The following is a 27,753-nucleotide window of genomic DNA, read 5'->3' as shown; positions in this document are numbered from 1 at the left end:
ACGTTGGTAAATAATGATTTGAGGCTCAGCAAGCTATAGATATGGTAGGGAATCAGCTAAGGGCCCTATTACAACACATAGTGACCTTTAGAAGCCCAAATCAGACGATGATGTTTTGGATCCAATGAGTAGTGGTACCACCAGAGCAATTCTCACCTCATAGTCAAGTCTAATCCACACCTAGGAATTTTGTACAAATCTTGATGATGTTTTGAGCCACAAGATCTAAATTTTGGGCGAGAGAAGCCACGGGGAGATATTTAGTACCATTATCCACAAATTTGCTCACTGATCTTATTATGGAAAGCCTAGCGAACGAATTTGGCAACCTCTCAACCAACAACTTAGACTAGCCTCAATTACTTTGACGTAATTGTGATTATGTAAGCATGATCGAGCACAAGATTTCATAAACTTGCATAGGGTGAATTGCGCTACTAAGCCATCCCCTGGGAGATAAGCTAAAATTGCAAGGCCTTATCGGCACGTGACATATCTGACCTTTGATCTGACACCGGCGTTTTTCCAGGGAAAAGCGTCCAACTATGAAGGCATAGATCGAGAACAAAGCAACACAATATTTTAGTTTGCACGTGAATAGTGTGAATGCATCATCCTTGTGTGAGGGCGACGATCAAACCCTCAAGAAGTCCGTTTTGAGACCTACTGGCGAGACTCTTTACTTCTCGAGACATTGTGACTTTGATAGTTCCGTGAATAATATGGACTAAAAGGCATAGAGAACTGAAAGACTCCGGCTATACAAACCATTCTACGAGCTAAAGTTATTACTCAAATGACTTTACTGTGCAATGGACGTAATAAGAACCTAATATATATTGCAAAAGAACTCACAGTTTGATGATGAGAATAATTCCTTCAATGCCCAAAAAGAGTTCTTTACCATCGATCTGGAGAGTCTCAATATTGTATGTTCACAGGCGATTAACAGCTCTTTAGTATATTCTTGCAGCTCTGTGAAAACTTGTACTGTGTCACCACTATGTCTCAGCTGTCGCGGAAATACCGCCCAAAAATGAGCTCACGCTTAATCTCTTAAAGCTAGACACTTTAAACCATAGAGGAACTTTTGAATTACAATAGTTGGCAACTCCGACAAATTCACTAGTTCAGCGTGTTAATAGAGAAAATGGTTATTACTTAAGCTGTGGCGGTATAAAAACCATTATGACTCTGTACAGTCATAGAACTCCCCCGTGGCAGGTTATATGACCGATTCAAACTTTGTAATACGAAATACTTAACACTATGATTCGCCAAGTTAAGCATGCGACGCTGGCCTCAGAAGCCACACTGTTAAAGGGATAGTTCAACTGAAGGTACCGTGTACCGCTAATATTTAACCCTCGCATTCGCAGCCCTGTCAAGACCATGCAAAGCTTTGAATTTCTCACAAATACAGACTCTCTAAGGGATGAAGCTCAAATGTTTTTGCACCATCTCATTGGCTGCTTCTTTTGTTGCCGCTGATTGGCAATTCAAATCCAGGCCGGACCTTTCCCCTCCCATATTGAACATCGCTATACCCGCAAACCAAAACACCTCGCCAGGATATCTCTTTGCCGCTCCTTTCTCAGGCTATGCCGATAACAAAAATCATGGTCCAAGACAAGCAGCGCCTTACATCTTCACAGACAAGGGTGAACTTGTGTGGTCCGGGTTTTCCTATTTCTCGATTTGGGCAACTAACTTCCAGAAAGGACGCTTGAATGGTGAAGACATACTCTTCTCTTTTGAGGGCTCTCATAACCCTGATTATGGCCACGGCCACGGTCACGTTACAATATTAGATTCGCACTACCAAACAATAAAAGAGCTTAGGGCGGGAAGACACAAAATAATTGACAAGCACGAGTTCCACATCATTGACGAGAAAACTGGCTTAGTCCAGATTTACCAACCAGTTCCTAGAGATCTGACTTTGTATGCCAAGTCTGAAGAGCAGCAGTGGATCGTGGATGCCATCTTTCAGGAAATAGACATTGAAAGCGGTGAGGTGCTCTTTGAGTGGAGATCATTAGACTGGATTTCCCCTGACGAGTCCATTCTTCCAATAAATGAAGGCCAAGCTGGCAGCGGTTTCAATTCAAGCGATGCCTGGGATTACTTTCACATTAACTCTGTTGACAAGAACGAAGAAGGTGATTACTTACTGTCAGCAAGGGATGCAGCCGCTCTTTACAAAATAAATGGTACAAGCGGAGAAGTTATTTGGAAGCTGGGTGGTCTCCCTGAGTTGAGCTCAGACTTCAAGATTGATTTTCAGTTCTCTTTCCAACATCACGCTAGGTTTATCTCACGGAATGGATCTAAAGAGGTGATTTCCTTCTACGACAACTCTGCGCACGGCACCGAAAACAAAGACGGAAAGACTGTAAGTTACGCGGAGACATCCTCAGGAAAAGTAATAGAAGTTGATAACAAAGAGTTCACAGCACATTTGTTGCGAGAATTTCTGCCTCCAGATGGTCTCCTTTCAAAGTCTCAAGGTTCAACACAGGTATTGAGCGATGGACACGTGATCGTTAATTGGGGCTCCAAAGGAGCAGTTACAGAATACAACTCAAAAGACGAAGCTGTATTCCACGCATACTTTGACTCAGATTTGCTAGGGGAGAACGTTGAAAATTATAGGGCCTTTAAGTTCAACTGGATCGGCGAACCCGATGAAGACATCTCTCTTTACTCAGAAATTAGCGCCGATGGCGAAGCCTCAATATACGTTTCGTGGAATGGTGATACCAAGACCCAAAAGTGGAGGTTTTTCGAGCTGGATGAAGAGGGCGAGAAGCAGATCATTGGAGCAACAACAAGAAAAGGATTTGAAACGGCTTTCAAAACCAATAAAATCAAATTGTCAAATAAAGTTCTTGTAGAAGCGTTGGGCGAACGTGGCGAGGTTTTAGGAGTTTCTGATCCTACACTATCTCAAAAGGAAATTATTCCTGCTGGCGGCAAGAAGGTTTCAACAAAAAACAGCTTTTCAAACTACTTTGAATGGAGAATGTGGCAATAGTCTTCTTGATACTTTTACATGGAAGCATAACGTTATGTCCCATTTTTTCATAGCTGCCGGGATACAACACCAAATACGTACGCAAGATTATAATGGAAATGCTTACAAATATTCGAAAACGCACAATATTGAAAAGCGATGAAGCGCTGCCAACACCTATATGGAATGCCCTTTTGAAACACAACTCTCAAGTTTCTGTGACCGCGCGTGTAGTAAAGTTATCATCACGCTATGACTCCATTGGCGCACGTGATACATATAACTTTCCGGACAAACAAGCTTTATATCCGGAGCCCGCACAACTAAGCGCAAGGCACAGCATTCAGGAGAATAGGCTTAATGCGAGACACAGATAAATGAGCTATCGCATATAGTTAGCAGATAAACCTAAATCTGAGGCAAATTACAATTTGTTTTGGCTACTCAGCAAACCGCGCTGTCGCATGCTTCTCAATTGAAGACCGCTTTACAACCATCTTAAACCTTGAGTTATCGGCCCGTTGCCGGAGTGGATGTGGCTCCAGCCAAAGTCTTAATCACGGCATTCAGGGGCAACACGATAGGCGTTTTGCTTCCTGGAATAATATTTTACTTTCTATTGAAACGAGAAGAAGATACCTGTAGTGCTCAAATCAACTTAAGCTTTTACACCCCTTTGTAGTGCTCTCGTCGAAAGTAAATGTTCTATAGTATCCGTCAACTATAAAAACAAGTTATAAAAAGCCAAAAGGTTAAGAAAATTTTAAGTTGTTGAGATATTTTTATCTAAGTTGTCGTTAGACCATGGTTTCAGCTGATAATTTAATAGATCCTCGATGGCAGATCCATACTTAATAAGCTTTGGCTCCTCCCAAGCACTTTGTATAATACCCAAACCAAAGGGTCTTCCGTTGGACTCTTTGGAAGCGACTGGCAGGGTTATCATTGGATATCCTGCCTTTGCAGCCTGTTGATGTGTAATAGGGAGACCACTAGGAACTAGCAGTCCATCTAAGTTAAAGTTTTCTCCTGTTTCGGGGTCAGTGTAATTTAAAGCGTAGTCAATACCTTCACCACGAGAAGTTTTTTGAACAAACTCCACAGCTTGCCAGTATGTTTCGTTTTGAACGCCTCCCCACGATAAAGACTCCATGAACGAGTCTTGGCCCGACTGGAATGCATGATGTGTGTTCTCAGTCCCCCCCTCAGTTTCATAGTTTCGGTTATTGTACTCCACAATATCTTTTAGAGACCTCATATCACTATTTTCGAGTTCACTCAAATAGCTTTCAATATTGTTGAAGAAGTCGACTTTGACTACTGTGAACTCACTTTCATTGGCCGGTCCCATATTCCAGTCCCAACCACTGCTCGAAACGACGTCAAGATTCTTGAAATTAGTATTATTGTAGATAGTGGCACCAGCACTTTCTATCATTTTGATAACTTCTGCTAATCTTGATATTTCATTTTCTTCAGCCAACGTCCAAAGTTTTTGCCAAGGTATGCCGAATCTGGCGCCTTTCAACGATTCCTTGTCTGACAAAAATTTCACATAATCTCCGTCCTGGGGTACGTGTCCGGTTTGGTTCAAAGTGTATACGTCTCGCTCATCCACACCCCACATGTACTGAAAAGCGTAAACAGCATCTCTTACAGTTCTTGCCATCGGTCCAGTAGAGTCTTGATGCTCGGATTCAGGAACCACCCCTGCCCTTGAAGTCAGCCCTACTGTTGGCTTAAAGCCAACAATGCCGTTTTTCATAGCTGGGTCGATAATGCTACCATCGGTTTCTGTTCCAAGGCTAAAGGTTACCATGTCGGCCGCAACAGCCACCGCGCTTCCAGAAGAGCTCCCGCCAGGGCTTACACTCAAATCAAAAGGGCAACGAGCCTGCCCACCACGAGCAGAATAGCCTTCAGAGTAACATGAAGACCTCATATCGGCCCATTCGCTAAGCGTCGTATGTCCAAGCAAAACGGCTCCAGCATCTCTCAATTTTGCAACAACAAATGCATCCCTTGGAACAACTGATCCTAATAATGACCAAGATCCACATGTTGTTTCCATTTTGTCTTTGGTCGCATAATTATCTTTAACTAAGAATGGTATGCCATGTAATGGTCCTCTAACCAGACCTTGGGTGCGCTCTTCATCCCTTTCCTTAGCAATTTTTAGCGCGTCTGGATTCAGCTGCAGAATGCCTTTCACATGAGGGTTGAGTTGCTGGAAGCGCTGAAGATAGTAACGAACCAGATCTTGGGATGATAAAGACCCGTTGCTCAGGTAATCTTGCAGCTGGTCTATTGTTGCATATCCTAATGAGACATTCGAGCGTGAATTTATAAGGAGCAATCCGTCTGACTCGATCTGCGAGGATAAATGCGTTGTGGTGTTAGCCGTTTGAAAAAGGGTTTGGCTTTTCGAGGCATATTTTCTCCTTGATTGATTGAGAGACGATGGCTCCACAAGGCAAAGGACCAGAAAGAGAACACACACAGATTGAATTTTCATGGCACATGTCCATTAATGTTCTTAGTAGTTGGTTACACTTACGAAAGGATGCGCTACTTGCTTTGCTGTGATATTCATACTGAAAACTCCTTTCCCTACCCCTAATTCAGAAGACCCTGAGTGTCACGTGTAATATCCCCTTTCGATATCCTTTTTATCACGTGATAGATGCCTCACAAGAGGGTGTTGCGAGGGCTTGAAAAAGGTTTTCCGCGAGGATATAGCGGGCGCGTTACGTGCTGATAACGCTTTTGCCACTTAAACCCATTTTGCGGTTTCAAAAATAAGTCTGTGCTCTGCACTTCACATTCAGTGTCGCAGTCATGCTTTTTCTCCAGTGTGTCCCATCCTGTAACCACAGTGGCATCGACTTCACTGAGTCACGTGCATGTAATTCTGGATCCCCAAATCTCTTAAGATGACATGCGTTCTTGGGCGAATCAGTCGTTGTGTTTTTTTACTTCGGAAAGATGAAGAAGTAACAGTCATCCAAGAACTTCTGTTATCAACCGGACCCTGAAAGGCTTTTTTTTTGTCTGCTGCTCGGAGTCTGCACCCTGCTTTCGCGTGAATATCGTTGATTACAGGATGTACTGTACATACTATTTGCCCACCGTGACCCCGTTATTGTGGCGTCGCTCAGGGTGCATGCGTTATTTTAAAACAAACATAAGCATACAATAAGGGTCTGCTGTTGTTTTTTCCCCATTCACCCTACAGAAGGTAACTGGGCAAGATTTTTCATTGTTCTTGAGGAAAATGCACCTAGATTACGACCTCTGCAATAAAAGTAAACAAAAAATGCACCCATTGTTCTTAATTTACGTTCTCTTAAAACAGCTAGCACTAGCCGCCAAGAAACGTTTTGATCTTGTAGGACATTAATGCCTGAGTATCAACAGGGTGGCCCGTCATTGGGCTCGGAGAGTACTCCCAATGAAAACTACGGGAAAGCAAATGTAGTTCAGACAGAGAAAGAGTTCAGTCATGATAGCAAGAACGAACCTGAATTGGGTGACAAACTTCAAATAACCAAGCGGATCGTCATTCGTAAGGCCGAGCTCATGGCAAACCAATATGACGGTTGGTTACTAAAATCTATGTTTCTGTTTTCAGCCTTTATTTGCGCTTTTTCGTACGGGCTTGACAGTATCATTAGAAGCATTTACATGACATATGCGATGAACGATTACCAGACGCATTCTCTGCTGTCAACAGTAAGCGTAATAAGTCTGACAATCTCCGCGGTTGCTCAAATATTCTTCGCCGGTTTGTCGGATGTTTTCGGCAGACTGTCAATGTTCATTGTGGCTATTATGTTTTACGTTGTTGGTACCGTCATCCAGTCTCAGGCTTACGATGTTCAAAGATACGCCGCTGGGTCGATTTTCTATTATATTGGGCTTGTCGGTTCTATGTTTCAGGTAACTTTAATGCTGTCCGACTGTTCATCATTGAAGTGGAGACTGCTTTACAACTTCGTCCCGGCTTGGCCAGCATTAGTGACCGTATGGATTTCGGGTAACGTCGTCCATGTGGCTAACCCAGAAAAGAACTGGTCCTGGGGTATTGCGATGTGGGCATTTATCTTTCCTGCAACTTGTCTACCAATCATAGGCTGTCTCCTCCATATGAGGTGGAAGCTCAGAAACAATTCTGAATGGAAGGAATTGCAGGAGGAGAAAACTTACTTCCAAACCCATGGTTTGGTGCAAACCCTGAAACAACTTTTCTGGAAATTAGATGTTGTGGGCGTGTTACTATTCAGCGTATCTACCGGGTGCATTCTTATTCCACTGACAATCGCCGGGGGCGCCTCCACGCATTGGAGGAGCGCCAAGGTTATTGCGCCATTAGTACTTGGCTCCTTGCTAGTTCCTTTCTTCATTTATTGGGAAAGTAAACTAGCTTTGGTGCCTTTGGCCCCATTCAAGATGTTGAAAGATCGTGGCATTTGGGCACCTCTGCTTATTACGTTTTTGATTTGCTTCATTTACATGATGGCAGCTGGTTACCTATACACAATCTTGTTGGTGGCTGGAAACGAGAGTTCTCTTTCGGCAACGAGAATAACAAGTCTCTACAGTTTTGTTGCCGCTGTCTTTTCTCCAGTTGTAGGAATATTTGTCGCAAGATTTTCAAGACTGAAGCCATTTGCAGTGTTTGGCTGCTCACTCTACTTTGTTACAATGGCTCTCTTTTACCACTTCCGGGGTGGTACCGATACTGGTAAAGGTGTAATCGGAGCTATGGTTGTCTGGGGTATTACGAGTTGTTTCTTTAATTATCCGATTAACATTTCGATGCAAACTGTGACGTCGCATGAGAACATGGCCACGGTCACAGCTTTCGGCCTCACGATCTTCAGAATAGGTGGTGCAGTGGGTGCGGCTGTCTCGGGCGCTATCTGGACGCAGAGTTTATACCCCAGGTTGCTCAAGGCCTTAGGTGATCCTACCCTGGCATTAGAAGCTTATAATATGCCACTAAGCTTCATGCTCAAACACGAATGGGGTACTCCCGCAAGAGACGCAATGATAGAAGCCTACAGATATGTCCAAAAGTACGAAGTTTTGGTGGGCCTGATATTTGTCGCGCCGATGTTTTTGTTGACTTTCTTCTTGAGAGATCCACCATTGACTGAAGACTATGGACAGAAACTTGAAGACGATGAGTACGTAAAGCACGATGACCCAATCACTGATTGGATAGCTGAGCGTTTCTCGAGTTTCAAAAAACATGAATAGGGTAATTAGTTTCTAAGATGTGTTAGTTGTTAGTTTTGTGAATGGATCGACGGCTTTTATAGTTTCTCAGATAAAGCCAGAAGAGGGAGTTTATATTGGTATCGTCACTCTCCCGCTTGTGTACCTCCTTCCATACGCACCTCATCCTGCACATTGTCCTTCTCGATGATGTCGGAATAGTATGGAATTTTACCTTGCCATCAATGCCGTACAACTTCATGTCTTTGTGTCTGGAGCCACTCAATTCTAGGGCCTTAAACATCGTGATTGTTCCTTGTTAGATTTCTCGAAACTACGCTTTGGTAATAGCCGTATCGTCTTGGGGTCTTTTATTGACGCCCGAAACCTCGTTGCTGTCATCAGCGCTCGCGATCACATCTGTGCGCGCAATCTTCCTTTCTCTTCCTTGCTCAGAATCCTCATCTCTCGTCGTTTTCTGGGAACATACGTCATTCACTTCCTCTTCAAGTACCACGCGATGAAACAAGCTCTTTGCCTCTTCTGTAACACTCTCAAAGCTGCCGCAACATCCGGCGTGTACCCGCTGCGGTAGCTCGTAGTACTTACAAATCTGTGAAGTAAAGCATTTGTCGTAATCGACGCGGGGTTGATCATTCTCGACCTGTGGTGGCGGATCTTGCCATAACGCTATGCATGTCCCAGACCCTCGCACGCGACCCACGCACTGGATGTACTCAGCTACTCGCGGATAATAGTCTAGCAGTATCACCATTCGCAGCCCCTCAATATCCAGCCCTTCCACGACCTGCTTTGTGCCGATCAGCAACTGCAGACTCTTGTCCTTGATGAATGATTGCACCCGTTTCAGTTTCTCTTCGGTAGTTAGGTCACTGTGAACATAAGCGGCGCTGAACTCTTGTGAGACCTCGGTAAATAACTCCGTGGTGGCCACATTCTCTCCCACTACTAAGGCAGCCTTTGCATCTGGATCATATGCAAAAAGACTTCTTAGGAACTGCTTTACCTGCCCAACGCCGTTTCCCCTCATACGTAAGGCATGTTTGTAAACATGCATCACAGCTGGCTCTTGCACGTAGTTGCGCAAAAAAATAGGTACATCGACCGACCGGCCTGCCTGCGATCTCTCCCATGTAAAATTTGTGCCCTCTCGACCCCTAAATCCTAGCTCTTGAAGTGCTCCCTGCGCAGATCCTTGCTCACATGTGGCCGAGGTCAAAATTATTCGCCGGAACCGCCCAAATTGTACCCGCTTCAGAGACGGAAATGAAACCTCACTGTGACTTTTCTCGTCGTATAGATTTTGAAACTCGTCGAATGCAAGTAGACCAAGTTTTTTCTCTGGGTACAGTAAACTCCAAAAATTTATCATCTTTATAAAGTCCTCGGCGGCTGCGTCATTGAAGGTGCCCACGTAAACGTCCAGCAGTGAGTTTTCTTTGCAACGAGTCTCGTTGAGAAGCTTTTCAACACTACCTACACGCAGGTTGCCACTTGCTTCGAGCCGACACATCGTCCCGGCAAGTAGACCTACGAAAGGGACAAACACAAATGACACAAGGGAAAGTTTCCTCATGGTATAGCACATCAGTGGCAGCTGGAAAACTAATGTCTTGCCGAGTCCCGGGGGTGCTTGTACTGCAATAATCTTCTTATTTGACAGGTAAGCATTCACGCATGCCAAGTACTGATCCGAATTGCGGAAGGTAAAGCTTTTCCCATAGAGCTCTCGACCTGCATGAACAAGATCATCTGGGCATAGTGCTTCTTTCTGCAAAACTATTTCGCCAACACTGTAAGTTAGCGGATGATGTATTTCTTCCTCTTCATCGAGACCCACCCATCGTATCCATTGCTTTGCGATTTCCTCGTGCCATGTCCGCGTCATAAATCTTTCTGATTGTTCGCACTGCCACATGGACTCCTCCAAAACTTCCAAATCGCCCATGGCATCTGGGTCATCCACGTCTTCTGAGTCACCCAGTTCATCCATGTAGTCCCGCGCGCTTGAAGCAGCAAAGCGACACATGGCTAGATCTATTCTCGCTGTTTTGACGGGCTTTGAGTCATTGAGGGATGAGGCTAGATACTGCCGTAGCAACCCCATCCTGCCGAATTTTAGCTGCTTAAAACTCAATCTCTCGGGAGATGCAACATAATTGGGGTGTTCCTCGCTGGGCTTAAGAAACCGCCTCCTACTCATAAGCTGGCCTAGTTTAGCGTCTAAAAACAAATATTGGTCCATGATAAGTGCCGACGCCTCTTTCTTGCTCATATTGCATTTGCCCTCAATGTGCTCCCATATGCCCTCCAGATCAACTTCACCTTCCTTTGGAGGTTCGAAGGCCTCGTAGTTCTCGCCTAGCACCGATATCTGAGTCTTCCGCAGCACAGTTACGTAGTACACCAGATAGTATGATGTTCGCTTATCCAACCATTTGAAGTCTTCTTTCAAGTTCCCTTTCTTGAAGCTTCTTGTGATTATTTGGACACATCGTCGCTCACTGTCCACATATATGTTCTGCTGGTCGCCACCGCATGCCAAAACCTGTAGCTCTGAAAAGGTGTAGGGCACACCCGCTGCTAACCAGATCATCCACATTAAAGCCACTGTCATCTTATCAATGGCGCCGAGCACCTCTCTTTTATCAAGCTGGGTAAGCGGCTGCCTCATGCTTGGTGACACTTGATCATGTATCCACTGTGGAAACATATCTTTTAATGAGAAATTCGCGCGGTAGCCATGGCCTGCCCACGGAATTCTGTAATTTTCCAGGAGCATTTTTCCAGTTGATTCTACCGGCGTCATTGTCAAGACCCTGTCGAGCTTGCTCCATTGCTGGTCGAACTCATATTGCATGTCGCTGTAAAAGCTCTTGATGTATTCTCTTCCAAACGTTTTTCCATATACCCTTATACAGTCAGGAGGCACGCGGTTTATGTTCATAGTCATCGTTTGGTCACTTTCTTTTGCAACTTTGTGATATAGGGTCGTGAATTTGCTCCATATATTGTGGCTCTCCTCTTGGAAAATATTCAACTGGTCTTCACTCTTTTCCGAAATTATCACACACTTGATCCACACTCCCGTTGCAGACATACGCTCGCGCACAGTTTCCATCTCCTCGACTTCTAAATCTTTTCTTATATCAAAGTGTGCGCTTAGCCTGAAGAGCAACAGACGCGTGAACAAATTTGCAAGATCCATGTACCTCTCTTCTTTGAGTACAATGTAAAGAAGCTGCTGTAGGTGCGCTGCTTTTGCTTCAGTGTTGTGCAGCTCTCCGATTCTGTCCAGCAAAAGCTCGCTGTCCACTGTTGGCCGCTCCACTTGTTGCCCCAATGATAACTGGTGCAGATTCGCAATAAGAAAGAGCAGAACACCTGCGTGCTTCCCATGTATCTCTAGAGTCTCTAATTTATATTTTGTCACTAGAGGTTCGCCAAAGGAGTTTGTCTTGGTGGTTTTAGAAATGGCTTCTCTATGACAATGCTTTAAGATTGCAACACTTTCTACCTCATACAACGTTCGATCCATGGCGAAAGACCGGAAGAGGCGGCGGTCGCGGTTAGTAAAGACCAGCTTGTCACAGTGAAGCGTGTGAAATACGTCCAAATCTTCACTAGCCTGGGGCACAGTCGCGGTTTTGGCTTCGCTCTCCTGGTGCAGGGTCGCGATCTCGTGCTCTAATGGCATCTCAGGCAGCTTTTTGCCAGTCTGGCAGAGGTACTTTCTAGTCTTGTTAGGGAGCGTTATTGGCAGAACGCGGTACTCGATAGAGCGCCGTGTATTCGCACTGTTGGTTCTGCCCGACCTGACCGCTTTCATGCCATCTTCAGTACTGTAAAAATATCTCTGCTCGCTCGTTACAGTCTCAAAAAGCAGTGGGCAGTCCACGTAGATGAGATCCTCTTTCATCCCCAAATAAACCGCCAGGTTCTGCAGCTTCAACTCGAGAATCCGCTGCACTTCCTTCTTGGTAGGTTTGAGAGAGCTGATATTCGGGCACGTGATCCGTTTAGTGCCATCCCTGTCTGTCTTTATGAGAAACCCATGAATAGCCGCGAAGCGATCTGATATTTTTTCCATGTGCGCGTGCGGGGTTCAAATACCGAGATGCCTCTATGTCACGTGCCCTGATCATTTGCGGCTGTTCGAGAGCACTCAGAGCTTTCGGGCTCTAACTTATATAACAATTCACCAGGGCATCACCAGTAACGAATCGGAGGGAATTTTGTCCTCGTTGGCCAGTTACTTGGCTATCGGGTCACCGTCTAGGTATTCGTTGAGCGTTTTGCGCGAGTGTAATACCTGTGACACGGTCCCATTGAGTGTAGCTTCACAGTTGGCATATGGCGCGCTCGTATGATGTTAACGCTCACCTCTTCACATGCTATAAACGCGTGAGAGGGGTCGTCTGCGGGGTCTCGAGCTGTTGAGATGTATATCTGATTTCTGGAGCTTCAGTATAGCGGAATTGTTTCTGGGAGATCGAACATACAAGTTATGCGCCCTGCGGCTATCCTTGTGGAGTTTCAAGGTTCTGTTCCCACTTCTATATTGAACTCCGACGGATGCGTAGATGTATGTCTACGGTTCTAATCGCTTGCATTCTAGGTTCAAGGTTTACTTGTTAGGGCAGATCATTCATGACCTATGCAAGTGATAACTTTGCACCCCCGTCGCTGCATTAAATTCTACATACCTTCACTTTATTGGTGATCGCGTGACTTTTCTAGTCGTGAAAACTGAAACACTGCATAGAATCAGGTGACTGGAAACACAGGTTGGCGGGGAAGCTGGCGCGTCCGGAAACACAAATTATGATGTACTCTCATACGAACTATATAATAATGCGAAACACCACCTCGAGACCCATGGTCGCTGTCATGAGACTCTTCCAAATTGAAAGGGTGAATGAGTATCAAGGCAAAGAGTCAGGCTTGTCGTTTTTGCAATCTTAGCCATTTGATTGAGAAGGCCTTTCCCTTTTCTGGGGCTTTCAGAAGAGTCCCGATCAATGAGTTGGGGTTAACATCTGTGGATGCGTCTCATGGCACGTTTTTAGAAGAAAAAAACTGTCAGATTGTGATCGGTTCGTTGGTGTGTGATAGTGCCAAGTTGCATAATGACACATTGGTATGAAATGATATGACACATGGACATATCATAAATACGACGGATACCCAACTAAGTCACATAGAAGGTTCACATTAACCGTTCATAGTCCAGATCAGAACACAGTGGCTTGGAGAAGGTAAGGAGTGGTACCACCAGTACGATTATCACCTTATGATTATGACTCAGCCACGTCCCAGTAATTTTGTGTAAATCCGGATAATTTCTTTGGTTTGCAAGACGTAAATCTTGGACTGAAGAAAGAGGGGGGAGATATTTAGTACCATCGTCCACGAAGTAGTTTAATCAGATCATAATGGAAACACTAGCCAAGTAATTTAAGACCCTTTCGACCAATGACCCAGACTCGCCTCAATAAAAATATCCATGTATTGTATACTAGTCCAATCTTCCGATTCTTTTTAGGAGCTCTTTTGCCAGCCATTCATGCCGCCGCTGTGAATGTGTGGTATTACCCTATTCCAAAACTTCTTACCTCACACATGATGCGTCTTTCGTGTCGCGGGAGTTCTAAGCTATCGGTCGAATTTTTACGTGAGTTCCACTGCTGTATCTCTGAACCGTTATATGCTAGCGTTTTACAATACTTTGCTACTGAGAGACCCAGAGGTTTCGTAATCAAACTACGTTTGGCATGCGCGTCATGAATACTATCATTTTATACCAGCCTGTCATCGTTGCTTCTATCACATGATATTCAAACCAACATTTAACTTTATGTCCTTTGAACAGTTACAGCAGAAGAGCATTGAATTCGGGTCCGGTTAATATTAGGCGATTTCTCAGAAATGTAACTCTCTACTAACTTCTGTAAGTGCGAGACTTATTAGCCTTGATATTTTCTGATCAATGTCACAATAAGTGCTAAAAATATAAATTTGGCTATGGCAACAGGCGTCAAATATGTATCTTAGACACAAGGAATTCCCAACGAGCATATTCTGTACTCAATCAATTCATTGTGGTGAACGAACGATAGTCCTCTTGCCTGACAGGTATTTAGATTTCCGAAAGCACCAAAGACCGAAAAATCCCCTCCCGTGCGTGAATATCCCCGTTACCAGAGTTGTCTTGGAACTAACCGCTTTCCCATTCTACTTAACTGCCTTAGAACAAATCAAGCTGCTCCAACTCCACTAAACTTGAGATACCAGTTGAAACGTCCTTGTGGGTGCTTCTATATCTTATCAGCTTAGAACTTTCCCAAAACTTTTTACCAGTAGAATTCACTCATAGTGCCCTTCCCTCGAATATTCGCCCCAAGTTACTTGCTTGCTAATAATCAAACAATGGGCACTTATCTCTTTGTATGACCGCCAAATTCTAGGGAGTCACAATTGAAAATCCTTGCTTGAACCCTTATAGATAGTGCTACGATATAAAGAGCCGCTGACACCTGTCGCTAACTCCAATTATCAAAATACCAATACGTAATAGGAAGCTCAGTTCTTAATAACTTGTTGCAACACACAAAACGTGCTTGGCTCTCGTAGAGATAAGGAGCTTCGACTCGCCTGAGGTTGCCAAGAGTCTTATCTCTGCTTTGGTACGAATTGTAGATAAGGAGCAGTAGCTCATCTCGGCATGCATATCTTAATTAAACTCAAAATACCTACTTTAGCGGCAATTTCAAAAAACTGCATAAATTGGACGTTCGTGTTCCACTTCTATCCCCAACAATCTAGCCCATCAAGCTTTCCTCTCACCCGTTTCCACACCACCATGTCATCTACCAAACAAGAAGGCGAGGTTGTTACCTCGGTACTGAGCAGTGAACAAGCAGCAGAACTTTATGACGTTAAAAGCAGAGATCTTGCTATGGAAAAGGCAGATGAGGCTGCACAGCTTGAAGTGGATCCATCTTCCAACCGCCGTCTCGTGTGGAAAATAGACCTTATTCTGTTGACTGTGATCTCGCTGGTATCGGCGTTCCAGTACATGGACAAGTCATCTAGTAACTATGCTTCTGTTATGGGCATCAAGACAGACCTAAAAATGGTTGGCAATCAATACAGCTGGGTCGGGACTTCATTTTACCTTGGGTTTCTGGTCTTCGAAGCCCCATGCTCTTGGACTCTACAGCGTCTCCCGCTATCCAAGATTACGAGTGCTTATATTATAGCATGGGGCTTGTTGCTGTGTCTGACCTCCCTTGTAAAGTCTTACCCAACTTTTATTTTGACTAGAACGCTGCTTGGCGTACTGGAGTCATCAATCACACCGGCCATGGTATTGTTTATGTCCCAATGGTACAAAAAAGACGAACAGTTTTTTCGGACCTCTATTCTGATTGCCTGCAATGCTGTTGGTGGCCTAGTTGGCGCCTCGGTATCCTACCGCCTGTACGAGCGCCAGCTCGCCGGAACACTTTCCATGGATGCATGGAGGATCTTGTTCATAATTGTTGGTCTGATCACGATTGTCACTGGTCTTATGGTCTTGTTCATTATACCAGACACTCCGTCCCAAGCCTGGTGGCTGAACAAAACTGAAAAGCTTCTTGCTATCCAGCGTATCCGGTCCAACAAGCAAGGTTTTGGCAATCGGCACTTCAAGAAAGAGCAAGTTTACGAGGCCTTGGTTGATCCCCGTCTTTATCTCTACTTCTTCCTACAGGTTGCTGTTGCTATTCCTAATGGTGGTTTCTCCAACTTCAGTGCTTTGATGATCGCAGGCTTGGGCTATGGTAAGGGGAAAGCACTACTGATGGGAATGCCAACTAGTGCAGTCTCTATAATTGGGATGATCTTATTTGGCTACCTCTCAACCATCAGAAATCGTAGACTGGACATTGCGTTTGCTGGCCTGGCACTTAACCTCATCTCTGGCTGTCTCATGGCATTTGCAAAGCCCTTACACGCCCAGTTGGCAGGCTACTACATTTTCGGTATCTCCCCAATCCCTTACACGTGTATCTTAAGCATGGTTGCTTCTAATAGTGCTGGCCACTCTAAGAAAGTTTTCATGGGCGCTATTTCTATGATAGGCTACTGCACTGGCAACCTAATTGGACCTCAGACTTTCCGTGAATCTCAAGCACCACACTATCAAGGCGCCAAGACCGCTATTGTCGCCTGCTATTGTATTGCTTTCCTGATCTTAGCAGCAATCTACATTGTTAACGTGCGTGAGAACAAAAGGCGTGACGCTTTGGATGAGAGACTTCCCGCCGACATGCTAAACTCGGAGTTTGCAGATCTCACCGACTTTCAAAATCCGGAATTTAGATATGCCATTTGAGGTTTTCGCCTTGAAGGAGCTTATAATGATATGTATTTGGTGTTAAGGGTCAATTTTCTATGCAAGATAGGGTTTACAGCAATGGAACATGATTGAGTTCGGACATGAGCATTCTAGTGAGGTGAGTAGTATCAGCGAAGAGGCTATACAACACTGAATCGGGCACCTCTGTATCACCAGACTTTGTGCTGAACGCTGCTGTCGAAAGCTTAGTATATTCAACAAAGGAATGATATCATCGTCACGGATGTTTGCAAAAGCGGAATAATTAGAAACTCATTCAAAGCGGCTTTATTTTCCAATGGAAGGCCATACCGAGCATATCTGAACATTCAGAGCTTGTGAAAATCACCAGTGGATCTTGCCTACTACACCTAAGAATGCAAGCAAATTTAAGGGACATCGCATTTCATTTTGAACCCAGTATTGAAATGGATCCTCAATCCCGATGACGCTTGGCTGTCACGAGTCCACTGCGAAGAGGGAGTGAGGGAAACGACAATACCTTTTAAGAGTTTATAAGCACGTGACTAATGCGTAAGAAACTCAAAAAATTAGGGGCGAGCTGGGAATTGAACCCAGGGCCTCTCGCATGCTTGTGATTTGTAGCTCAAGTGTAACTCGAACTTCGCCCAAAGCGAGAATCATACCACTAGACCACACGCCCTTTGATTGGCAGTTAAAGTCAAAAGAAACTTAACTGTAGACACCTCCCTGTCTTTTGGAACGCAGGTGCCGCGATAAGGAGATATGAGTGATGTTCAATTTCAGATTCATAAACCACAGTTCTTCATTAATTCGAGGACACGTTAACCGAGATTTATGAAAGAAAAGCACAATTGTAAAATGCCCCTTTAACGAGTTCCCACTGCATACTGGTTCAAGTAAACCCTATTATAAAGCAGAAGAGATGAAGTTCAATTCTCTACGTGATTGCCAAGAAAAATACGGATACTGACATATTCAAACTGCTCGAAAAATTCCCCTTAGCTTCTCATAATATTTAGCAGCACTTTCTGTAACCGCAGATCCTCTTGCAAGAGATATAGTATACCTCGCTTTTTCTGCGCCCTTCCGGCATATAACGGTAAAGAATATAATATGAGATAGTCTCACTCGAGCCCGTAAGGATCTCGAAGAGACCGAAAGAGATAAGCCCTATAGATAAAATGTGGGAACAAGCCATACGATCAGCTCCCTTGCACCGACCCTTTTGCTGCACTTGCAGTGGAATTAAAGTCACACACGCCACCCAAGGTTCCCTTTATGTCGCCCATGTACGTATTTGGCTTTATACCAGCATCAAACACACTATCCCAGTTTTCAAGAACGTCATCCACAATTACAATGATTGATTTCCAAGCATTTCTCAATCCAGGCTCTGTTGCACCTTCTCCAACATAAAACCTCGATTGGTAAGCGCTTAGCTGTGGAGGGGGGCGGTCAAAGTTACTAAAGGCTTTGATCATTGAAACCCGCCCAAAGTCAACCATATGATGAACCGCACCCAAGAAGAGAGCCAGTAGCCTCCCCTGATCATCTTCGTTGGTGTTACATGGGCGTGCCTGTCCGTTTGTGATTACGTTGGAGTAATACTCGACATTTTCTCCAGCCACATTGCCGTGCCAGTAAACTTGTGCTGAAACAGTATCGCACCTTGCCAAGAAAGGGTCTTGCTTGGCTGCATCGTACTCATAAGTTGCCCTTAAGCCTTGAGAGGTCTCTGAAACATCTTCATATGTGACTTTACTACCAGTAGCATAGAAGCGATCCACAAGTGCTTCGTTGAGCTTGTACACTTCAGAGCCCACTGTTACGGGGTACTTGTCAGGGGAAAGCTGAGCGTAGCTAGCGAAATATTGTCCCGAGAAGTTGGCGGGTAGGTCGTCTCCCAAAAACATACTGCCCCACTCCCATTGAATTCCAAACGTGCTGATTGCCGCACCCCCAGCTGTTCCGTACTTGGGATTCACACCGCCAGTGCCAGTAATGATAACGTAAGTTTTTTTGAGGTCCACTCCGGGGATCATCATGAGCGCTGTGATCTGTGAGGCGGAAACAAGCTCTTGGCCACACTCAAGTTTACAAATAGCGCCATCCTCAGTACAGGCAAAAGTTTGATCAAAGAGCACACCGGTGTATTGGGTGGTGAAATTGTAGGCGTCGAGGTATCCAAATTCAAACTCATTGGCGATAAGGAGAACCTTTGGAGACACAGGAGTACCAGGCGTAGCGACAGTTAAGGACGAAGAACTTGAACTTACGGCTGCAATGACAGTCGTTGTCGTCACGTCACGTGAGATGGATTCACACAATGTCGTTGTTGCTAGAGCCAGTAGGCCTAAACAAAGCTTTTTGAGCATTATGTCTTGTTGTGCGTTCTTTCGTATTGCTCCTACCCATACTATACTCATGATTTGGTCATGGCTTTTATACCTTTTTTTTAAGCTGTTCTCATGTTATTCAAAGAACTTACAATAACATTCAGCTGTCTATAGTATCTGGTTGCCGCGTTGCCCAGAGTTTACCGATTTGTTGGTCTTGGAAGTTCGCAATTGTTGACAGAGACAACAACCGGAAGCCGAGCGGACCCGCCGTCAGGACCCTTTCGGAAAGATACGACGATACAGCCATGTAGAAAGCACCGCGTTGCATTTATCAATTTGAGATTGAATTAGAGTTGGCTGCAAGTTCATGAGCATGTGATTGTATCAAGGCTCTATTACGCAATAATCGCCAAGTACGGAAAAGTCTAGGCGTTCCATTGTTCCTTGCATTGATAAATAGATAAGCTTTCGAACTTCTCTCTTGGATACACGAGGTTTTTAAAAACACCCCCAGAATCTATCCTTCGAGGTGGGTGTCGATGACTTGCAGTTTGCTATCAGGTGTGGAATTTGTTAAACGTCGAAAGTGTAGAAGTTAAAACTCTCTTTCACCTTCCTTCCACGGCCAAACTTGTAATTATACCCTCAATTTTGCAGCTGTAATCTACTAGTGAAGCTCATTTGCGGCCCTGTCTTTACCATTCAAAAAGGTCAAGCCTCAATAACCGACTTGATACGTAAAACGCTACTACGTGCGCAGCTATGTTAAACTGTCTCTATAGTCTTCAAGATCATGTTTGCAAAGAGTGCACCGTCCGGTTCTCCCAGTGACTTTTGTTGCTCCCCCTCTGCAAAAATGCCCACAAACTATCATTGATCCTCCGTTCGCACGTCTCCAGCAATACTCAATCACAACGCGTCATGAAGGTAGTACGGATTCTGTCGATAAAAGATTGCCCCAACCACTGCGTATAGTGGCACAGGCACTCCATCAAATATCCATTCGGTCTTCATCAGCCGCAGCCAGTGCGTAAACATTCCAACTTGAGGCAGTTGCGGAAACCTTTCCCAGATCGCGTCTCGAAAGTCTTTGTTGTGAAACAGCACAAACTGCATCAACTTGTAATGGAAGCCAAGTACGGGTGGCGAGCCCCTTAGCCTCATGGCCATGTTCTCGCTACATAGATATGCATCCTCGTCCGTACTTTCCATTTGCGCCTGCAGATACCCTTTTGATATGGGGTAGTCGCGGCACCACGGCGGGTCGTCATCTTCAACTGCTATCTTCACACAATCAGCACAGCAGCCACCCATTGGGCACTCTTGAATTTTCCGAGTACTAAAGTACACTATCAGTTCCTTTTTCTGAAGCATCCTCCACATCTCGTTGTAATCATCTATGTAGCGATCACCTTCGTAGCCATAGAAGTATTCCATCCTTCTACGCACTAGGTCGTGGTAGTCTTTATAAGCCGTGTAGTATCTTGTAAAGACCTCTTTCTTGATTCGCGTTTCCAAAAGCATCATCCAGGTGGCTACTCCGTAGTTTTCGCAAAAGGCAACTTCTTCAGTATATCCCTTGGGCGTCAAAAAACACCCTAAAAACGCAAGTGCCTGCATTGCTAATTTCTTCAACGACATGTCTTCGCATGCTGGACTTTCTGGCCAACAGCAACACCCTCTTTTTGGCTCTAGGCACCACCTGCACTCGAGTTCGGAGTTGACATTAAAGATGCTAATGTTGCCAAAATATCGCTCATCAAGCCCTTCCATCAGCAGATCACGGCGCCTGTCGTCGCTGAATTCAAAGTATTCAAATATGTCTCGACAGCCCCGGCACGATATTTCTAACCTCTCTGCTTTAGTAAGTTGCTGACTTTTGTCCGTTGCTTGCAACTCGAGATTTGTTGTGGGTCTACTTCCTGGCACTTCTGGATTGTGTGGGGAACACAACCTCTTGGAGCTATGTGGGGAACCATCAGTATGTTTTCTCTTCTGTTGAGTATCTGCCGGTTCCAGTTCAATGGCAACGTACTCAAAAATATCTCTTGTCTCCTCGGACACACTATCAAAGTGCTTGCAGCACCCGGCATGGACTTGCTGTGGCAACTCGTAGAATTCACAGATCTGAGAGGTGAAACAGCGCGAGTAGTCGATTGAGCTTAAGTCATTATTACCGCGCTGCGGTGCCTTCCGCCATAGCGCTATGGATACTCCAGAGTTCCTGACACGGCCCGCGCACTGGATATACTCGCCTACGCTTGGCTGGTAGTCCAGTAATATGACCATTCGCAGCTCTGCAACATCAATTCCTTCCACAGCCAACTTCGGGCCCATTAGCACTTGCACGTTCTTGTCCAGTAGGAAAGACTGCATCTTCATCGCCTTTTCTGTTTTGTCCAATTCTTTACCAACGCACACAGAAGTGAATTCCTTGGCTACTCGATTAAAAAGTGAGCCCGTATTTGCCTCTTGGCCAAGTACGATAGCAACCTTTGCTTTAGAATCTTTTTCAAATAGACGCCTCAGGAGCACCATAACCTGTCCCGTGCCATCACCTTCCATGAGTATAGCGTGCTTGTATACGTGTGCTAAAGCAGGCTCGCGGATATAGTTGCGGAAACGTATGGGGGCCGTGACAAAGCAAGTATCTCCCTCTGAATCCCCCCATACCGGCTGGATTTCGAGCCGACCCTTTAGCCCCAGCTCTCGGAGTGCCTTTTCTGAAGAGCCCTGACTTCCTGTCGCCGTGGTTAGTATCAGCCTCTGAAACTGTTCGATGTCAATATCTTTGGGTAAGTGAAGTGGAGTCTTGCAATAACTTTCCACATCTGGCAAATTCTGGAACTCGTCGAAAACAAGTAGGCCAAGTTGCGTCTCGGGAAACTGCTCTTTCCAGTGTTTCATCAATTCAATGAGTCGGTGATCAATTGCGTCGCTAAAAGTACCCACATAAACATCTTGAAAGGGGTCGTCTCCCACCAATCCTTTATGTATCAAGAACTCGACACTCCCAACCCGCAGGCAACTTTTTGATCTAAGCCTATGTGTTGTTGCTGCAACTAGCGCTGCGTCAGGCACAAAAACAAACGATACCGTTTGCAGCTTTTTCATGGCATAGCAAATTAATGGCAGCTGGAACACCAGTGTTTTTCCAAATCCTGTTGGTGCCTGCACTGCAATAACCTTTTCATCTGACATGTACGCGCTAATACACGCAAAGGTCTGGTCTGTATTGCGAAATGCAAACTGTTCTCCGTAGAGCATCCGACCTGCAAGAAAAAGATCATCAGGGACCAGCCCTGCTCTCTGCAGACCACCTTTTAAAGTATTGCCAGTTGACTGAGGCTCGTCCTCGGTATTTACTCCAAGATCCATTGACAGGTTCCATTGTTCGCTGAGTTCTCTCTGTGTCATGTATGCGGTCGGTCCTTGCAGACTTTCGAGTAATAGGCTGTCCAATCCGTACATACCAGTACCCATTTTAGGCCAATGGTCTGCGAGGTATGCAGATGTAGATGGATGCGCTGCGCCTGCTTGACTCCGATGCCCTTCTAACTTACGCTGCACCAAGGCAGTCATGCCTTGCCTCAGCTGAGGAAAGTTCAATCTTTCCAAGGGTGCAGTTCTTTTGGGATACTCCTTGCAAACTTCTTGAAACCGCTTTTCGCTAACCAATTTGGCCTGTGAGGCGTCTACAAACAGAAACTCACTCAAGAGTGCCTTGCACGTTTTCTTCATGGGAGTAGTGTATTTTGAGGAACGTATATTGGCAGCACTGTGACGCATTTCGTTGTGTCTTGGATGGTCGAATATGGACCGCATCTCGTTGAGCAGCTCTAGCTGAATTTTACTGATAACAAGGATTAAAAATGCCAGGTAGGAGGATGTGTGACTATCCAGCCACTTGACGAGATACAGTATGTCGCCATTTTGGTTGTAACATGTGGCCAGCTTGATACGCCGAAAATCTTCATCCACGTAAACGTTCCGCCGCTCTCCCGCATATGCAAGATCTTGCAGCTCCGCAAACGCGTAAGGAGTACCAGCGGCGAGCCATGTTATCCACATCACTGCACGTGTCATTTCCTCAATTGTGTCAAGCACTACTCTCTGTTCAGCTTCGGTCAGGGCTTTTCTCCCACGCGGCAGCAGGCTCCTACGAACATCCATGGGGAATACATTTTCGAACGAGAAATATGGACAGCTTTTTCCCTCGGATAAGGACATGCTTTCATCGTAGAAGAGCAGTTCCTCGACCGCTTGGATGCTCCTCACCGAATAATACTTGTTAAGCTGCATCCATAAGGCGTCGAATCTTTGTTCCAGGCCGCTGTAAAAGTCCCGTATATAGCACCGCCCAAATGTTTTGCCGGAGACACACACGATGTCCCGTGAGATGAAGCGCAGAGTTGCTAAATCTAACTTCTTACTCTCCCGTGCGATTTCACGGTAGTAGCTGCTGAGCACACCCCAAGTGCTAGCTGGGTCGTTCTCAAGAAATATGACCTCTTCATCGCCCGTTTTTGCCGAGAGCGCCACGTACTTGACCCATGTTCGCATCGCTACCAAGCGCTCGCAAATCTCCTCAGTTTCATAGTATCCTAAAGTTTGGTTTTTGTCGACATACCCCTCGAGATTGAAAGGCAACATACGTGCAAGCAGCTGTAAGAGCGACGCGTGGTCAGTATTTTTGAGCATGATGCACATAATCTCTTGAAGATGAGAAGCTTTGGATTCGACGTTGTAGGAACAGCCTATACTGTCCAGAAGCAGCGCGCGATTTATTGCAGGATCCGCGACTCTTGTTGAAAGCGACAGCCTGTGGAAGTTCACCAGGATAAAGTAGAGAGAGCTCATGATCCTCCCATACGCCCTGACGGTGTTTTTTTGAAGCAACAGGTGGAATTGCTTGCCAGTAATTTTCTCTTCGAGTAGGTCCCCTTGGCCCTTTTCCTCGAGGTTTTGAAGAGCCTTTCGATGACAGTGCTCAAATATCGAAATACTCTCTGCCTCGTAGAGTACTTTTTCCAAGGCGAAAGAGCGGAGCAGTGCGTAGTCCTGTGGAGTAAACAACAAAGTGTCGCAGGCGAGTGTGCGAGTTATGTGCGAGTTATTGCTGTTTTGAAGAGGGGCCATGGCTCTACCTTCACGCCATAACCTTTGGTCGATACCGTCTTGGCAGTCAACGAGGTACTTTTTCTGCGAGCCAGAGAGCGGTATCTCAATGACGGCATGCTCAATCGCGCGCCGCATATCCCTGCTACTGGTTTTCCCCGACTTGACCACTTTTATACCATCCTCTGTATGATAAAAGAGCTTTCTTTTGCTGCTCACAGTCTTGAAGAGCAGCGGACAATCGTGAGGGAGCAGGTCGTCTTTACAGTCGAAATAGAGTGCTAGGTTTCTTAATTGAAGCTTCTCGATACACCGTGCTTCCTGCTTGTTAGGTTTGAAGGTAGTCGAAATAGTGTTTACAATCCTTCTTAGGCCGCTTTTGTCCTTCTTGACGAGGAACCCGTCGATAGCCGCGAAGCGATCGGATATTTTCTCCATGTGCGGGGAAGAGGGAAGAGCTCTCAAAAAAATGATAAGCTCGGAGTCTCGTGACTGAGTGTGGGCTCACGTGACCTGCGCCCAGTTGTCGGCGTGGTGAGAATTCAACAACGTATTTGCTTATATATACATTTTCGCTGCAATGGTGAGGAGCGGTAATTGTGAACGAGTGAGTATCCTGTGGTTTTATGAATTGTAGGTAAGGAAGCTGTGGGTGCGGAAGCTAGGTAGTTAATCACTGAGACGTGATATTCACTTGGCTTTGTTGCGCGTTGAGCTGGTGTCTAGCGCGTTATGTTGAAGATGACTATCGGGCGGTCACAGTACTCTCATATTTCGTAGCCCCGAGCAAAGACAGCAGCACGCTGCATAGAGATAAGCTCTGGAGAGCTTATCAAATGTAATAGTTGCCACGAGCTCTCAACCAAACACTGAAGAAAGGCTCGTCCTCTGTACTTGGTCGACACCTGCTTTTTTATTTAGTCTTTCAGCCATGTGACTTCCTCGAGAATTCACGTTGCAGGACGGGCGCCCCTAAAAAGAAAAGGAGGATGAGCGGTGTGACATCTTGGAAGCGGGTTTCAGAGCCGGAGGAAGTTTGATCGCAGAGTGGTATAACCAATCACAGTGGTGCGTCGAATTTGGGCAACTGCATGTGCTGTATTTAACCGCTTTAAAACTTATTCGCGACAAAAAGCAGTGGGCCAAAATAAAAAACTTACCTTGGACTAATCAGATACAGTGTCCTTTTATTAAACATTACAACTACTATATCTTGTAAGTTCGAAAAAGATTGAGAGTTTTGTTTGGTTGCTTGAATTTCCCAAAGTTGATTAATAGACTAAACAAATTATTATAGTGTATCTAACCCTATATTCAAGTCATACCGTGCAGTTTGTGGCTAAATGCATTCTTTTGATAAAAACTTTCAATTTATTACCAATCCCCTTTAAAATGTAGTATAGATGAATTATTAATGACTTGTCCGTTGCTAAAATAAGTTAAATTTGAAATTAGGAGACTTGGCGACATCAGATACTGCGAAGCTAAAGGCTGAAGAGGCCATCCAACGCTTCGCGGGCAACAACAAATATTAGCCTACACAGCAATTCTTGATGGGTTTGATAGGTAGGAACACGAGTTAGTCCAAAGGAATATCGCCACTAGGGTGAAAGTTTCAGCTTTCATTAACCCCTTCTCAACGGTGTGTGCACTAATTAATAGAAGCTTAGCCATGAGTTGAGTAATTACGGCTAAAGAACGAGATGGGAAAGAAACACAAAACTGGTTTTGATATGGCTTACGAATCTCGAACAGCTGTCTCGGCTGCAAGACATGCCTATCAAAAACGGCATTTGAGAAAAAGGATGCTATGCTTCAAATTTCTTCTATGAGCTGAGCCATAAAGAGAAAATGAATAGAAAAGATATGCACGCGTACCATTTGCGAACAATTTAGCAATATTGAAGTGCAAAAGTCGGCACATCTTGGACGGGCCAGTATAACAATGGAAGTAGTTGTCACGCCATTGTGGAACGCAGATATGATTACAGCTCGTGCTGAGATAGACACAAACAGCCGCATAAAGGAAAGATTTGCCAGTTTGAACCTTTCTCAAAAAACTTGGTGCACCAAAAAACATGTAATGGGTAAATTAAAGAGGTAAAAATCATGGCGATGCACCACTTCTTACTAATTAACATTTCGTAGTCTGCTAGCTCTTTTATTGATTTCACTATCCACCGATATCGAAATTACGTGTAGCAGCTGAGATTCAACAGCTAATTTAGGGAAACCAATTAACAACCTTCGGAGGATGAGCCCACTCATAATATGTGCTGCCATTCTTTTTTGGTCCTTTCTTCGTATGCATCCAATATTTGACCATAAAAAGGCTCCAGATCATAGAGAGGCATTTCACCTGTGCTGTTCGCACCCTTCCTTTCAAGGTGAGGTAGCAAATATTTGGCTTTGAAGAAACAGTAACAGGCCTCGCCATTATAATAATAATATGGCGAAATCAACGAATTGTTTTGATAAAGATTTGCGTTCATTTTTGCCGCAATAAAATCCCATTTTCTCATATCGATTCCTGGCTTTACCATTTCAACTTCTCTAAGGAACTGCAGTTTATACGCCGCAGTATGCAGTAGACCGCTCACATTGATACCAAAAAGAATGCAAGTAATAAGTAGAATTATAGATGTCACCACCACCACTGCAGCCGTAACGCCTCCTCTAACATCGGCACTTTCACTTTGCAAAGCTGTATGAATCAAATAAGTACAGTGCAAGCTCAAGACCTAAAGCAGTGAGAACGGCTCTATGCCGGACCACTTCATACAGAAGCTTGCTGGAAAATATGTCACGGGGAACCTTCAGACACTCGCCGTCTATATGTGATGGAGTGACCAGATGCTGCCCTGCTCTTTTTCCCTCCATTATGCCGTGTTTTTAGCGTTAGTAGATATGTTGAAATTTTTTTAATATTTCGGACTTCTCTTTTATGGGCCTCAACGCTCCAAGGTCTTGGCGATATTAATCATGACAAGTCGAGTGCTCTATAACCCAAGAGCTGCATGAATACAACAAAGCGCTCATCATAGCTCAAAGTGGCCATATTGTGGAAGTACTTCCCGAATCACTTTTCCACTCATACGCATCCTGAATGCTACGAAATCAGCAATATTCCTAGTTTGACACGCTGCCCTGTAAGATGCAGTTTGCATTTTACGTGTCTACAGAGTATAGATAGTTTTAATCATTATACTAGTGCGGTTAAAATTGCCATCGTCAGCAAACACGTACAAGTCTATGTGCAACCAGCAACCAGCCGCTGCTATTAACAACAGGACATTCGATGCGTGGTTCTTCAGCTATAATGTGGCACATTCCATGTAGGCTTACAAAATTGAGTCGTTTTTTATCAATCTATGATACTAGAGAGGCTATATCAGATCATTTTGCATACTACGGAGTCTGACTTGTGCTTAGCTGTTCTGATGGTGAGACTAAGGTAAACAGGATTAATCAAGTGTTAAAAATGTATGTTGTGACTAGTAGGCCACAAAGTTGGGCTTCTGAAAACATCTCAAGAGCTAATCCTTAACAAGACGCATTAATCTTCAATTATCAACAAATGGCTTTAATAACCCGTTCCACCTTGATAGATAAAGTCTCTTCTACTAATTTTGACGGTAACACACTAGGCTAAATTTAGGAAGTGGAAACTA

The 27,753-nt window shown here is 44.8% G+C and overlaps 8 protein-coding genes and 1 non-coding gene across 9 annotated transcripts, besides 1 other annotated feature; 3 read left to right on the top strand and 6 right to left on the bottom strand.

The window, feature by feature from the left end:
- Positions 1–1,435: 1,435 nt before the first annotated feature.
- KLTH0B10494g (arylsulfotransferase family protein) lies at positions 1,436–3,037 on the top strand (the record flags this gene model as incomplete). The annotated part of the gene is made up of 1 exon (XM_002552192.1): positions 1,436–3,037. The coding sequence occupies one exon, from the start codon at positions 1,436–1,438 to the stop codon at positions 3,035–3,037; it is 1,602 nt and encodes a 533-aa protein (XP_002552238.1).
- Positions 3,038–3,779: 742 nt separating this feature from the next.
- KLTH0B10472g (KLTH0B10472p) lies at positions 3,780–5,531 on the bottom strand (the record flags this gene model as incomplete). The annotated part of the gene is made up of 1 exon (XM_002552191.1): positions 3,780–5,531. The coding sequence occupies one exon, from the start codon at positions 5,529–5,531 to the stop codon at positions 3,780–3,782; it is 1,752 nt and encodes a 583-aa protein (XP_002552237.1).
- Positions 5,532–6,415: 884 nt separating this feature from the next.
- KLTH0B10450g (ARN family MFS transporter) lies at positions 6,416–8,278 on the top strand (the record flags this gene model as incomplete). Its single annotated transcript, XM_002552190.1, has 1 exon — positions 6,416–8,278. The coding sequence occupies one exon, from the start codon at positions 6,416–6,418 to the stop codon at positions 8,276–8,278; it is 1,863 nt and encodes a 620-aa protein (XP_002552236.1).
- Positions 8,279–8,570: 292 nt separating this feature from the next.
- Positions 8,571–12,347, bottom strand: KLTH0B10428g (KLTH0B10428p; the record flags this gene model as incomplete). Its single annotated transcript, XM_002552189.1, has 1 exon — positions 8,571–12,347. The coding sequence occupies one exon, from the start codon at positions 12,345–12,347 to the stop codon at positions 8,571–8,573; it is 3,777 nt and encodes a 1,258-aa protein (XP_002552235.1).
- A 990-nt stretch (positions 12,348–13,337) lies between these two features.
- Positions 13,338–13,754: a long terminal repeat.
- Positions 13,755–14,981: 1,227 nt separating this feature from the next.
- Positions 14,982–16,637, top strand: KLTH0B10384g (allantoate permease family MFS transporter; the record flags this gene model as incomplete). The annotated part of the gene is made up of 1 exon (XM_002552188.1): positions 14,982–16,637. The coding sequence occupies one exon, from the start codon at positions 14,982–14,984 to the stop codon at positions 16,635–16,637; it is 1,656 nt and encodes a 551-aa protein (XP_002552234.1).
- A 557-nt stretch (positions 16,638–17,194) lies between these two features.
- On the bottom strand, positions 17,195–17,304 carry KLTH0B10362r. The gene is made up of 2 exons: positions 17,269–17,304; positions 17,195–17,230 (listed from the first exon to the last, which is right to left on the bottom strand). It is a non-coding gene; the product is annotated as a tRNA-Pro (tRNA).
- A 523-nt stretch (positions 17,305–17,827) lies between these two features.
- KLTH0B10340g (KLTH0B10340p) lies at positions 17,828–19,051 on the bottom strand (the record flags this gene model as incomplete). The annotated part of the gene is made up of 1 exon (XM_002552187.1): positions 17,828–19,051. The coding sequence occupies one exon, from the start codon at positions 19,049–19,051 to the stop codon at positions 17,828–17,830; it is 1,224 nt and encodes a 407-aa protein (XP_002552233.1).
- Positions 19,052–19,873: 822 nt separating this feature from the next.
- Positions 19,874–24,520, bottom strand: KLTH0B10318g (KLTH0B10318p; the record flags this gene model as incomplete). Its single annotated transcript, XM_002552186.1, has 1 exon — positions 19,874–24,520. One exon carries the CDS (start codon positions 24,518–24,520, stop codon positions 19,874–19,876), a length of 4,647 nt encoding a protein of 1,548 aa, XP_002552232.1.
- A 1,826-nt stretch (positions 24,521–26,346) lies between these two features.
- KLTH0B10296g (KLTH0B10296p) lies at positions 26,347–26,625 on the bottom strand (the record flags this gene model as incomplete). The annotated part of the gene is made up of 1 exon (XM_002552185.1): positions 26,347–26,625. The coding sequence occupies one exon, from the start codon at positions 26,623–26,625 to the stop codon at positions 26,347–26,349; it is 279 nt and encodes a 92-aa protein (XP_002552231.1).
- Between the last annotated feature and the right edge of the window lie 1,128 nt (positions 26,626–27,753).

This window comes from Lachancea thermotolerans (genome assembly GCF_000142805.1).
Source record: "Lachancea thermotolerans CBS 6340 chromosome B complete sequence".
Taxonomy (NCBI): Eukaryota; Fungi; Ascomycota; class Saccharomycetes; order Saccharomycetales; family Saccharomycetaceae; genus Lachancea; species Lachancea thermotolerans.
The sequence above is the reverse complement of the archived record's forward strand: the minus strand, read 5'-3'. Positions and strand labels throughout refer to the sequence as shown.